Below are 12,791 nucleotides of genomic sequence, written 5' to 3' on the forward strand. Positions count from 1 at the left end.
ATGTTAGTGGAAAAAAAAGTTACAGATACTCCCAGCCGGAATACTGCACGTGGAAACCACTGGGAGTGCTGTGTGTGTCAAGAAACTGTATGAGGAACAACACACACAAAATGCAGGTCAGGCAGCATCTATGGAGATGAATGGACAGTCAACGTTCTGGGCCGAGACCCTTCTTCAGGATGTTAGTTCAAAGTTCAGAGTAAAATCTAGTACACACACGTCACCACATACAACCCTGAGATTCTATTTCCTGCGGGCGTACTCAGCAAATCGCTAGGACAGTAACTGTAAACAGGATCAATGCCCAGCAAACTGTGCAAATGCAAATATAAATCATCAGCAACGAACAACATGAAATAACAAGATAAAGAGTCCTTAAAGTGAGATCGTTGGTCGTGGGAACACCAGGAGTAGACCGAGTGTGGTTTGTTCAAGAGCCTGACAGTGACTTCAGGACTTCTCCAGCATCTTGTGTGTGTCGCTTTGGATTTCCAGCATCAGCAGACTTTCTCGTGTTTGTGTATGTGGAACAGCCAACACTGTCTGTTCACAGTTCATTATAAAGAAAGAATATCGTCAAGAAACAACAAGGTTAAGCAGCTAATTGTCTTTGAACTAGGGGACCCAACAGTTCTCACACTTACAGAGAGGGCTGAAGGTGTGAAGGATGTGTACGGTTGACCATTGTCCTCACTCTTAGAGCGGACCAGCTACCCCGTAAGGTAACAAAATACTGGAGGAACTCAGCAGATCGGGCGACATCTGTGGAGGGAAGTAAGCCGCCAGCTTTTCAGGCTGAGAGCTTTCATCAGGATTTGCACTGATTCCTGGAAATCTGGAGCAACACACACAAAATCCAGCACTTAGAGTGTGTTGCTCAGAGCTTCCAGCATCTGAAGAACCTCTTCTGTCTCAGAATAAGGTGTCCGTTGTCTCATATAGTTTTCCTCACCTGGACACCCAGGGTGCAATTCCTGACCATTCCTGAGCTGAATGCACAATGGCCCTTGGACTTCGGTCATTTGCAAACTCAGTCAGCTCAGCACTCATTGCCAAACCAACTGAGATGTATTTCAGAGTAATCCTCCTGTGGGTCCTTCCAGAAAAGTAAGGCCCCACCGCCAGGAAATGCTTCTCACATCAAATTCGGTAGTTTTGGTACAATGTTGGCAATTCTGCTGTAAAACAAATGAACAGCCTGGATGGAAAAGAAAAGAAAATGCTGGAGCATTTTAAATAAAAACCTTGAAAAAGCTCCTCATCTGGTTATGTTTAAACTAACGCACACAAAATGCTGGAGGAACTCAGCAGGTCAGGCAGCATCTATGGGAGTGAACAAACTGTCAATGTTTCAGGCCAAGATCCTTCTTCAGGACTGGAAGTGAAGGGGGAAGATGCCAGAATAAAAAAAGGGTGTGGGAAAAGGAAAGAGGACGAGCTGGAAGGTGAAAGGTGAAGCCAGCTGGCTGGGAAAGGTGAAGGGCTGGAGAGAAAGGAATCTGACAGGAGGGGAGAGTGGACTATAGGAGAAAGGGGTGGAGGATGGAGCCCAGGGGAGGTGATAGGCGGGTGAGAATAAGAGGTAAGAAGACAGAGTGGGGAGCAGAAGAAGAGGGAAAGTGGAGGAAAATTTTAAAATTTAGAGTAAATAAATATTACCAGACGGTGAAATCGGCATTCATGCCATCAGGTTGGAGGCTACTTAGACAGAATATGAAATATTGGTTCTGGATTTCCAGCATGTCTTCTCCCTTCCCTTCCGATCCTGAAGAAGGCCCGAAATGTCATCTGTTTGTTCATTTCCATAGATGCTGCCTGACCTGCTGAGTTACTCCATCATTTTGTGTGTGTTGCCGTGGATTTCCAGCATCTGAAGAATCCCTTGTGTGTATAATTTTCAAAAGTCTAGAAGTTTCAGTTGCTTCCCTGAGGCTGAAGGCCACAATAGAGTGTTTCTATGGCAACCTGGTGTCAGGCACGCTGAGGGGAGAATGTCCTATGCGCCTCCACAGGTTGACACAAGCTTCTCCTGGGTTCATAAACTGAGTTATGGCATCCTGAGTCCCTTGCCCCATGCTGAACTCTTTGAAGGGCCCTAGTATCAGAGCACCTCCTGCTACCCTAGGGTTGGTAACTGACAGTGAACTTCAGAACCCCTGGATGTTTCTGTCATTCCACCCAGACTAATGGTGATGACATTTCCCCACCAAATCAGGGGCTACATTATCAACACCCCGCTACTTTATAAATCTTCTTAAAAGAATGCAATTTTGTCCTGTACCCTTAATAAATCATGCTATCTTTTTTTTTGGTAACCAGCTAAAATTATCAAGCTGTTCAGTAGCTCCTTCCTTAACTATGAATCCTAGTAATTTTCTGACAGGTGAAGTTAGGCTAACCACCTTACTATTCTGACCACCCCCTCAATCATCTTAAATATGCATTGTTTTCTGAGCTAAAGGAATGTTTCTTAAAATGCGGCCGAACTCTTAAGTTTTTTTTTGTCAGTCTTCACTATGGAAGACTCCCGCAGTATGCCTGTGTGATAGATTTTCACTTTCCAGGACTCAGGAGGCTTATCACCAACCTCAGCTTTCTACTACAGCAGCAGAGCCTTTCTGAAGGGGCAGAGTTGTTTCTGACAACAGTTAGACTTCTAATCAATATTCCTTGTTCAGCTTCTAGTTCTAAACGGGACCCAGTATTAATGGAATTTGCAAGCAATAATCAGTCTGAACCCTAATAAAAATAATGTCAACTAGTAGCAAAACAGTATAAATGTTAGAAGGCATTGGGGATTGTTAGGAATGTCAAAAGAGAATGATAGAAAGATGGAGCAACAGAAAGAAGAACTAGGTTTCATTACTCAACCTTTGGTTTCGTTAATCTGAAAATCGTTGGTATGTTCTTTTAATTTGTAAGAATTGTACCCATGTTTAGAAATCCTTTATAGTTTATAAAGCTTTTGGAATTCGGAAATCTTTTACAAATCACAAATACTCTGAGAATTTTAAATATGTGTTAAGATCTATTTGTCAAAATTTAAACATGTATTATTAAGCATAAAATAAACTGTGTTTAAACTACTTCAATAGATAAAATTATCTCATCCTTGATCAAGAAGGGGAACCCACCACTCAAATAGTGGGTATTGGCAGCTAGACCTTGCAGGAAGAAAGCTAGTCTTTAAAGAGGTTGATACAGTACTACTTCCCACTAATGAGGGTATTGATAGTTACCTATATCAGATAGGGCTTAAGATCTCCCTTTGAGTTTAGGGTTTTGTGGACAGTGAAGCCAGTAATCATCACAATGCAGAAAGGAGTAGAAGGGAGTGTAGTTGCCATTACTAAGGAGAAGGTGCTTGGGAAACTGAAAGGTCTGAAGGTAGATAAGTCACCTGAATTAGGTGGGCTATACACCAGGGTTCTGAAAGAGTTTGCTGAAGAGATCATGGAGGCAGAGAGTCGTGGAACACCAAACACAGAAGCCGGCCCCCCTTTGGCCAATCTGGTCCATACTGAACCATTAATCTGCCTATTCCCATCAACCTTCACCTGGACCATACCCCTCCATACTGCTCCCATCCGATAACCTATACAAACTTCTTTTAAATGTTGAAATCGAACTTGCATTTATTACTTCCACTAGCAGCTTGTTCCACATTCTCACCTCTCTGTGAGTGAAGAAGATCCCCCTCATTTCCCCCTTAAACATTTCACCTTTCACCCTTAACCCCTGACCTCTAGTTGTAGTCTCAACCAACTTCAGTGGAAAAAGCCAGCTTGCACTATCCCTGTCTATGTCCCTCATAATTTTGTATACCTCTATCAAATTTCCCCTCATTCTCCTACACTCCAGGGAATAAAGTCCTAACCTATTCAGCCTTTCTCTATTACCCAGGTCCTCAAGTCCTGGCAACATCCTTGTAAATTTTCTCTGCACTCTTTCAATGTTACTGACATCTCTCCTGCAGGCAAGTGACCAAAACTGCACACGACATGCCAAATTAGGCCTCACCCACAACTTATAGAACTTCAACTAGTAGTGATCTTTCAACAATCACTAGATTCTGGAATATTCTGGAGGACTGGAGAATTGCAAGTGTCACTCCACTCTTTAAGAAGTGAAGGAGGCAAAAGAATGGAAATTATAGGCCAGTTAGTCTGACTTCAATGTAGGAGTCTGGCTAAAGATGTGGGAGTCCATTATTAAAGACAAGGTTTTGGGGTTCTTGGAGGCACATGATAAAATAGGCTGACGTTAGCATGGTTTCCTTAAGGAAAAATTTTGCCCGACAAATCTGTTTGCATTCTTTGAGGAAATAACAGGCAGGATAGATAAAGGGGAGTTGGTGGATGCTGTTTACTTGGGTTTTCAGAAGGCCCTTGAGAGGGTGTAAAACAAGATAAAAGCCCATGTGTTACAGGATGGATACTGGCATGGATAGATTGGCTGACTAGCATAAGGCAAAGAGTAGGAATAAAGGGAACATTTTCTAGTTGGTTGACAGTAACTAGTGGTGTTCCGAAGGGGTCAGTGTTGGGACCATTTTTTTCACATTAAATGAAAAAAAATGCCAATGACTTGGCTGATAAAATTGATGGCTTTGTGGCCAAGCTTGTGGGTGATACAAAGGTAGGTGGAGGGGCGTGTAGCATTGAGGAAGCAGCAAGTCTGCAGAAGGACTCAGAACTAGGAGAATGGACGAAGGGGTAGCAGATGGATTATAGTGTGAAGAAGTGTGATGCTCATACATTGGTAGAAGAATAAAGGCATAGACTATTTTCTAAATGGTGAGAAGATTCAAGAAATCAGACGTGCAAAGCGAGTTGGGAGTCCTTGTGCAGGATTCCCTAGAGGGTGACTTGCAGATCGAGTTTGCGGTAAGGAAGGCAAATGCAGTGTTAGCATTTCCAGAGGACTAGAATATAAAAGCAAGGATGTAATACTGAGGCTTTATAAGGAATTGGTCAGACCGCACTGGAAGTACTGTGAACAGCTTTGGGCCACTCATCTAAGGAAGGATATACAGGCGTTGGAGCGGGTCCAGAGAAGATTCATGAGAATAATGCCGGGAATGAAAAGCTTAACATATGAGGAGCATTGGATGGCTCTGGGACTGTGCTTGCTGGAGATTAGAAGAAAGGGAGGCCTAGACAGTGTGGATGTGGAGAGGACGTTTTCTATAATAGGGAGTCTAGGACCAGAGGATACAACCTCAGAATAGAAGAATAGAAATTAGAATAAAGTTCAGGAGGACTGTCCTTAGCCAGAGGTATTACATCTGTGGAATTCATTGCCACAGACAGCTGTTGAGGCCAATTCACTGGGTATATTTAAAATGACGGTTTCTACATTCTTCATTAGGAAGGGTGTCAAAAGATACAGGGAGAAGGCAAAAGAATGGGATTGAGAGGGATAATAAATCAGCCATGATGGAATGGCGGAGCAGACTCAATGGGCTGAATAATTTTATTCTGTTCCGATGTCTTGTGCTCATATGGAAACTTTGGAAGATTACAGTCTACAGCATTCTCATCTCTTTCCGGGAATGGAAAGCCTATGATTAATTACTATTTTCATCATTACTTTAATTTTATGTTTGTGAATCAGATGCCGCACTACTTTCCTATGATCTCCCGTGTGTTCTCCTAAACAAGTATGTAATCAGTAATGGTAGATATGCATCTCTTATTCTCAAGAAGGGTGAGCACAGCGTGTGACTGCAGGGGCACAGATAGATATAACCATACGATCATTAGGCACAGATGTGCTTGGCCATAAATGCATAATGTTTTAATTTGCCTCTTCAAAAGCCAAATTTCAATTCTTCGTTATTCCATTAAATGTCAGAGGCTGCATTTCCAAACAAGGCAAACTTGCTGTGTTCACACCCTTCCACCAGATGGCACTGTCACTGGAAACTGCCCACTTTAGCTACATAGCCTTGAGCAAAGACTCAGAGTTGAATCACAATCAGAAGCAGAATTGCGATTAATATCACTAGCATGCATCCTGAAATTTGTTGTTTTGCAGCAGTTCATAATAACAAAAAAACTAAAGTACAAGAAATAGTATATCTTAAATATTAAATTAATTAAGTAGTGCAAAAAGAGAGCAAAAAATAGTGAGGTAGTGTTCATGGGTTCATTGTCCATTCACAAATTTACTGATGGATGGGAAGAAGCTGTTCCTGAAATGTTGAGTGTGTGTCTTCAGGCTCCTGTACCTCCTCCTTGATGGTAGCAGTAGGAAGACAGCCTCGTTGATGGGTGTCCTTAATGATGGAGGCTGCCTTTTTGATGCAATGCCTTTTGAAGGTTCAAAGATTGAAAGAACATTTATTATCAAAGTATGAATAAATTATACAACCTTGAGATTTGTCTACTTACAGGCAGTCACTAAGCAGGAAACCTGAAAGAACCCAAATAAAAAAGAAAGACCAACACCCAATACGCAGAGAAAAATCACAAATCATGGAAGCAATAGAAGCAAGCAACAGCATTCCGAACCAAATTGAATCCATAGACCCCCAATCTCCAGAGCAGTCAGAGTAGGCCCAAAGCCTTGGTCTCAGTTCATCATATAGTGGAGCAAATTGTCGCAAAGCTCACAGGCACAAAGTGTGTAACAGCAGGAGCAGTCTCACAGCTCAACGGCATGGAGAGAGGAGTGAATATCAAGGGAGAGAGCAAACAAAATCGGCCCAACACCCTGCCTTTCCAGTTTATCTGGACCGCTGTTTAAATTGTCAAACACTGGATTGTGCCTCAGATTAGGACCCAGGCCCCTCTGCAGTGAAATGTTCCAGGCCTAGACCTCACCACCCAGCAATACACTTCGGGCCTAGTCCTCACCGCTCAACGATATGTTCCAGGCCTAGTCCTTACCTCTCAGCGATATGCTCCAGGCCTAGACTTCACTGCCCAGCGAAATGCTCCAGGCCTAGACTTCACTGCCCAGCGAAATGCTCCAGGCCTAGACTTCACTGCCCAGCGAAATGCTCTGGGCCTAGTCCTCACCATGCAGCCCCGTCTCGACCTCTCCAAATCGGCTCGGTGCTTAGAATGATCCAACCTTGCACCCAGTTTAGGTGGACGGACATCAAAACTCCTCTACCTCAACTCCTCTCCAAATCACTCATTCCAAGTCCATCCCTGACAGTGACACCACCTCCAAAACCGTCTTGAATAGGTTACACTCGGACTTGGCAATGCACCAGCATGGCTCATCCCTTGAGTCAGCTTCGCCTCTGCTCACCTCTTTATTGTTTGTGATGATAGTTTACCACAATTTACTTCATAAAAAAGTGTTACTAATGATGCCTGGGATGCTGGGGAGGCTAGCCCCATGAAGGAGCTGGCTGAGTTTCCAACTTTCAGCTTTTTCCCATTCAGTGCAGTGGCCCCTCCACACCAGACAATGATGCAACCAGTTACATTGCTCTCCACGGTCCATCTGTAGAAATTTGTGTGAGCCTTTGGTGACTTCCATAGGTACAAAGAGCCTCTGTACCTCCCTCTGCAATTGGATCCTCAACTTCCTAACCAGAAGATCACAATCTGTGCAGATTGGTGATAACATTTCCTCATCGCTGACGATCAACACTGGTGCACCTCAGGGGTGTGTGCTTAGCCCACTGATCTACTCTCTATATACCCATGACTGTGTGGCTAGGCATAGCTCAAATACCATCTATAAATTTGCTGACGATACAACCATTGTTAGTAGAATCTCAGACGGTGATGAGAGGGTATACAGGAGCGAGATATGCCAACTAGTGGAATGGTGCCGCAGCAACAACCTGGCACTCAACGTCAGTAAGACTAAAGAGCTGATTGTGGACTTCTGGAAGGGTAAGATGAAGGAACACATACCAATCCTCATAGAGGGATCAGAGGTAGAGAGAGTGATCAGTTTCAAGTTCCTGGGTGTCAAGATCTCTGAGGATCTAACCTGGTCCTAACATATCGATGCAGTTATAAAGAAAGCAAGACAGCGACTATACTTCATTAGGAGTTTGAAGAGATTTGGTATGTCAACAAATACACTCAAAAACTTCTGTAGATGTACCGTGGAGAGCATTCTGACAGGCTGCGTCACTGTCTGGTATGGGGGTGGGGGTGGGGGGGGGGCTACTGCACAGGACCAAAACAAGCTTCAGAGGGTCGTAACTTTAGTTGGCTCCATCTTGGGTACTGGTCTACAAAGTACCCAGGACATCTTCAAGGAGCAGTGTCTTAGAAAGCCAGCGTCCATTATTAAGGACCTCCAGCACCCAGGGCATGCCCTTTTCATCGGGAAGGAGGTACAGGAGCCTGAAGACACACACTCAGCGATTCAGGAACAGCTTCTTCCCCTCTGCCATCAGATTCCTAAATAGACATTGAACCCTTGGACACCACCTCACTTTTTAATATATAGTATTTCTGTTTTTTGCACAATTTTCTATCAATTCAATATATGTACACTGTAATTGATTTAGTTATTTATTTTATTTTATTTGTTTTTTTCTGTATTATGTATTGCTTTGTACTGCTGCTGCTAAGTTAACAAATTTCACGTCACATGTGGGTGATAATAAACCTGATTCTGATTCTGACATACCAAGTCTCCAACCCCTAAAGAAATATAACCACCGTCGTGCCTTTGTAATTGCATCAACGTGTTGCAGAAAAATGTCTGCATCATTTTCTTGCTTCTGGGATTTTCTCCATAAATCTGTGTTGTGACCATGAAATCCGCACGGCTTGGAATCTGTGAGGTCACCCTTTATCTAGTTTGAACAGGCTACAATTATCACCCCTCTGGAATGTTCCTCAAGCCTTCAGGAATTGAAGGATCATTTCTTGGACATTGTTGCAAACAACACAGGGAGACAAAAAAAGTCACAATAATTATTCCTTTATTTCCCCTCCTTTAGTTGAATAGCTTTTTTTTTAAATTGGCAACAGCATGAAGAATATTTGTGCAGCACATTGATACAGCTCATAGAACCAAAGCTGAGAATCTAAAAGTTTGTTGTATTGGCTCAGGCTCACCCGAAAACCCTATTCTCTCCCCACTCCCTCTCTCTCTCCTCCACTTCCTCTCCCCTCTCCCCCTCTCCTCTCCCTCTCCCCTATCCTCTCCCTCTCCCCTCTCCCTTCTCCCTCTCACACTCCCCTACTCCCTCTCCCTCTCACCTCTCCACTCTCACTCTCTTCCCACTCCCTCTTCCTCCTCCCTCTCCCTCTCCCTCTCCCTCTCCCTCTCCCTCTCCCCTCTCCCTCTCCCCTCTCCCTCTCCCCTCTCCCTCTTCCTCTCTCCCTCTCCCTCTCCCTCTGCCTCTCCCCTCTCCCTCTCCCTCTCCCTCTCCCCCACCCCCTCTCCCTCTCACCCTCTCCACTCTCACTCTCTCCCCACTCCCTCTTCCCCCTCTCCTCTCCCTCTTCCCCCTCTCCTCTCCCTCTTCCCTCTCTCCTCTCCCTCTTCCCTCTCCCCTCTCCCCTCTCCCCTCTCCCTCTCCCCTCTCCCCTCTCCCCTCTCCCCTCTCCCCTCTCCCCTCTCCCTCTCCCTCTCCCTCTCCCTCTCCCTCTCCCTCTCCCTCTCCGTCTCTCCCTCTCCCTCTCCCTCTCCCTCTTCCCTCTCCCCTCTCTCCCTCTCCCTCTCCCCCTCTCCCTCTCCCTCTCACACTCTCCCTCTCACTCTCCCTCTCACCCTCCCCACTCTCACTCTCTCCCCACTCCCTCTCCCTCTCCCCTCTCCCTCTTCCCTCTCCCCTCTCTCACTCCCCTACTCCCTCTCTCCCTCTCACCCTCTCCACTCTCACTCTCTCCCCACTCCAACCTCCTCTCCCCTCTCCTCCTCTCCTCTCCCTCTTCACTCTCCCCTCTCCCCTCTCTCACTCCCTCTCCCTCTCCCCCTCTCCCTCTCCCTCTTGCCTCTCCACTCTCACTCTCTCCCCACTCCCTCTTCCTCCTCCCTCTCCCCCTCACTCTCCCCTACCCCCCCCCTCCACTCCCTCTCCCTCTGCAGTCCCTGTCACCCTCCCCAGTCCCTCTCACTCTCTCACTCACTCTACGCCTTCAACTCCATCTTGCTCTATCCTCCTCTCACCCTCACTCCAACTCTCTTCCTTCCCATCTCTCAGATTCAAACCCTTTCTCCTTCTGTCTTTGTCCCAGCTTTCTTTACCCCCTCCCATCCCTATTTGTGTCTCCCCCACACACCCATTTTTCCTCCCCCCGATTCCACCCTTCCCCACCCTCTCAGTCTCTCCCTGTCTTCTCAAACACAAAGCACTTTTGTCTTGCACCACTCTGAAGTATTAAAGTCCATTGTTGATTTTCATTGTGATTAAAGCTGTAAATATTATATTTATAATCATCCGATTAATTGATGACTGCTCAAATTATAATATAATGTAATAAAATACTGATAGCTGTGTTACAATATGTTGTAATTATAAAGTTAACCATGAATGGACTGACTGATGCAATTTATTTTTTTTGTGGATTTCAGTTAATGGCTGGTTAAAGTTCTGTATGTTTTTTCTCATGAATTTGTGCTGCCGTGTTTCAAAATTCACTTTTTGAATTATACATGTATTTCTGAAGGCTTGCCAGGGAAAGTGGTGGGAGCAAATACAATTGCAACATTTAAGGGGTATATAGACAGACACATTAAAGGGGTATATAGACAGCACATTAAAGGGGTATATAGACAGCACATTTAAGGGGTATATAGACAGGTACATTTGAAGGGTATATAGACAGGCACATTTGAGGGGTATATAGACAGGCATATTTAGTCAGGCAGGAGATGGAGGGATGGGATTAGCTGAATTAATATCATGTTCGACACTGACATTATGGACCAAAGGGCTAGTTTCTGTGCCTTATTTTTCCATGTCTTGTGTGTGGCAGCATCTCTAAGGGCCTTGAGAGTTGTTGTTTATAAATTGGGTCAAAAAGGGTAAAGTTTCCTGAATAACTTAAATAAGTCCTGGTAAATGGTTAGTATAAATAGGTACAGCATGATGCTCTGAAGAGACTGTCACTGTGCTGTTTTCCTTACCCAAACCAGGCTTATTATCACTGAATGATGTCATGAAACTTGTCATGTTGCAGCAACATAAAATTTATTACAAGTTACAAAAATAAATCGTTAATATAAAAGATGAATAACAAGATTAGGTTCATGGACCATTCAGAAATCTGATGATGGAGGGAAAGGAGATGTTCTTAAAATATTAGGTATGGGTCTTCAGGCCCAATGGTAATAATATGAAGAAGGCATGCCTTAGCAATGGATGTCGTCACAACCTTCATTTCCTGGAGGTTAACCAGCCTTTTTCATCTTGCGTTCAACCTCTCTTCAGTACATCCTCTCCCAGACCTTCCTTACTGCCCTCTCTGCATCTTCCCTGCGCTATCTCAACGCCTTGAAAGAATCAATTCTAATTTTTCCCAGTTCTAAACAGGTCATTAGTCTGAAACATCAACTCCACTTCTCCCTCCATAGATGCTGCCTGATCCATGGAGAGTTTGCATATCTGTTTTAATGTGTTCTCCTCTATCCACACTATTCTTCTTTTTTGTATCTGCAGTTTTGTGCTTTTGCATGACTTTCAAAGCCCAGTGACCGTATCTCCCAATTTGATGTCTTTTTCCCTAGGAATACTCCAGGGCACGCTCACCCCAGCGCCAGCACGACTCCAGCCGAGCGAAACAGCTACTGGTGACAGAGAACAGAAGGATAGAGAAACTCTTCAAGGAAATGTGCGAACCTCTAGCGCTCAGACCGTTTTCGGAAGTTCCAGCAGTGATGCAGGAGCCAAGTATTTACTCCTGGTCAGAGGCAGGGCACTGCACCCTGTCCTGCGGGCTGTGGGCACAGCTCTGGCGGGACTGCCTCATCCCACTGTGCTGCCAACCTCTGCTCAAGGCAAACCAATGGAGCAGAAGGGTTGGCAATGCTAAGCTCCCTCTATGGGCATCAGTTGACCAATTTCAATAGGACAGAAGGAGTTTAAACTTTTGTCCCTCTCCACCACCACCTCCCTGACTCCATAGGTTAAGCCTAAGCCTGAGAGATTGGGGAGAGTCAATACCCTCCCAAAACTGAAAATATTATTAGATTAGATTATGACGACACGCAGTCCTCTTTTATTGTCATTTAGTAATGCATGCATTAAGAAATGATACAATTTGTTCCTCCAGAATGATATCACTGAAACACAAGACAAACCAAGACCAAAAAAAACTGACAAAAACCACATAATTATAACATATAGTTTCAGCAGTGGGAGCAACAGCGTAATTTGATAGAAGAACAGACCATGGGCACAGTAAGAAAAGTCTCAGTCTCTCGAAAGTCCCATCATCTCACGCAGACGGTAGAAGGAAGAAAACTCTTCCTACCATGAGCTTCCAGCGCCGCAAACTTGCCGATGCAGCATCCTGGAAGCACCCGACCACAGTCCGACTCCGAGTCCGTCAGAAAACTTTGAGCCTCCGACCAGCTCTCCGACACCGAGCACCGAGCACCATCTCTGCCGAGCGCTTCGACCCCAGCCCTGGCTGCCAGCAACAGGCAAAGCCAGGGATTTTGGGCCTTCCCCTCTGGAGATTCTCGATCGCACAGTAGCAGCCGCAGCGAAGCAGGCATTTCAGAAGTTTCTCCAGATGTTCCTCCGTGCTTCTCATGGCTGTCTCTATCAAATCAGGATTGTGCACGGCATCCTACTTCACAAATACGATATCAATTTGGAGCAGTCCGGCACGCTGCCATCTTCTCCTCCCCTC

General features: G+C 44.9%; 1 protein-coding gene across 5 annotated transcripts in view; it reads left to right on the top strand.

Moving 5' to 3' along the window:
- The window catches only part of clip2 (CAP-GLY domain containing linker protein 2), a 167,161-nt gene that overhangs the window by 133,120 nt on the left and 21,250 nt on the right, over positions 1 to 12,791 (top strand). For all 5 annotated transcript variants that reach the window (XM_072243338.1, XM_072243339.1, XM_072243337.1 and 2 more), the window contains one exon: positions 11,662 to 11,765. In XM_072243338.1, the coding sequence (XP_072099439.1) occupies positions 11,662 to 11,765 (104 nt within the window). The remainder of the gene's footprint in view (positions 1 to 11,661; positions 11,766 to 12,791) is intronic.

The sequence above is a fragment of the Mobula birostris genome, chromosome 25 (assembly GCF_030028105.1).
Source record: "Mobula birostris isolate sMobBir1 chromosome 25, sMobBir1.hap1, whole genome shotgun sequence".
Lineage (NCBI taxonomy): Eukaryota > Metazoa > Chordata > Chondrichthyes > Myliobatiformes > Myliobatidae > Mobula > Mobula birostris.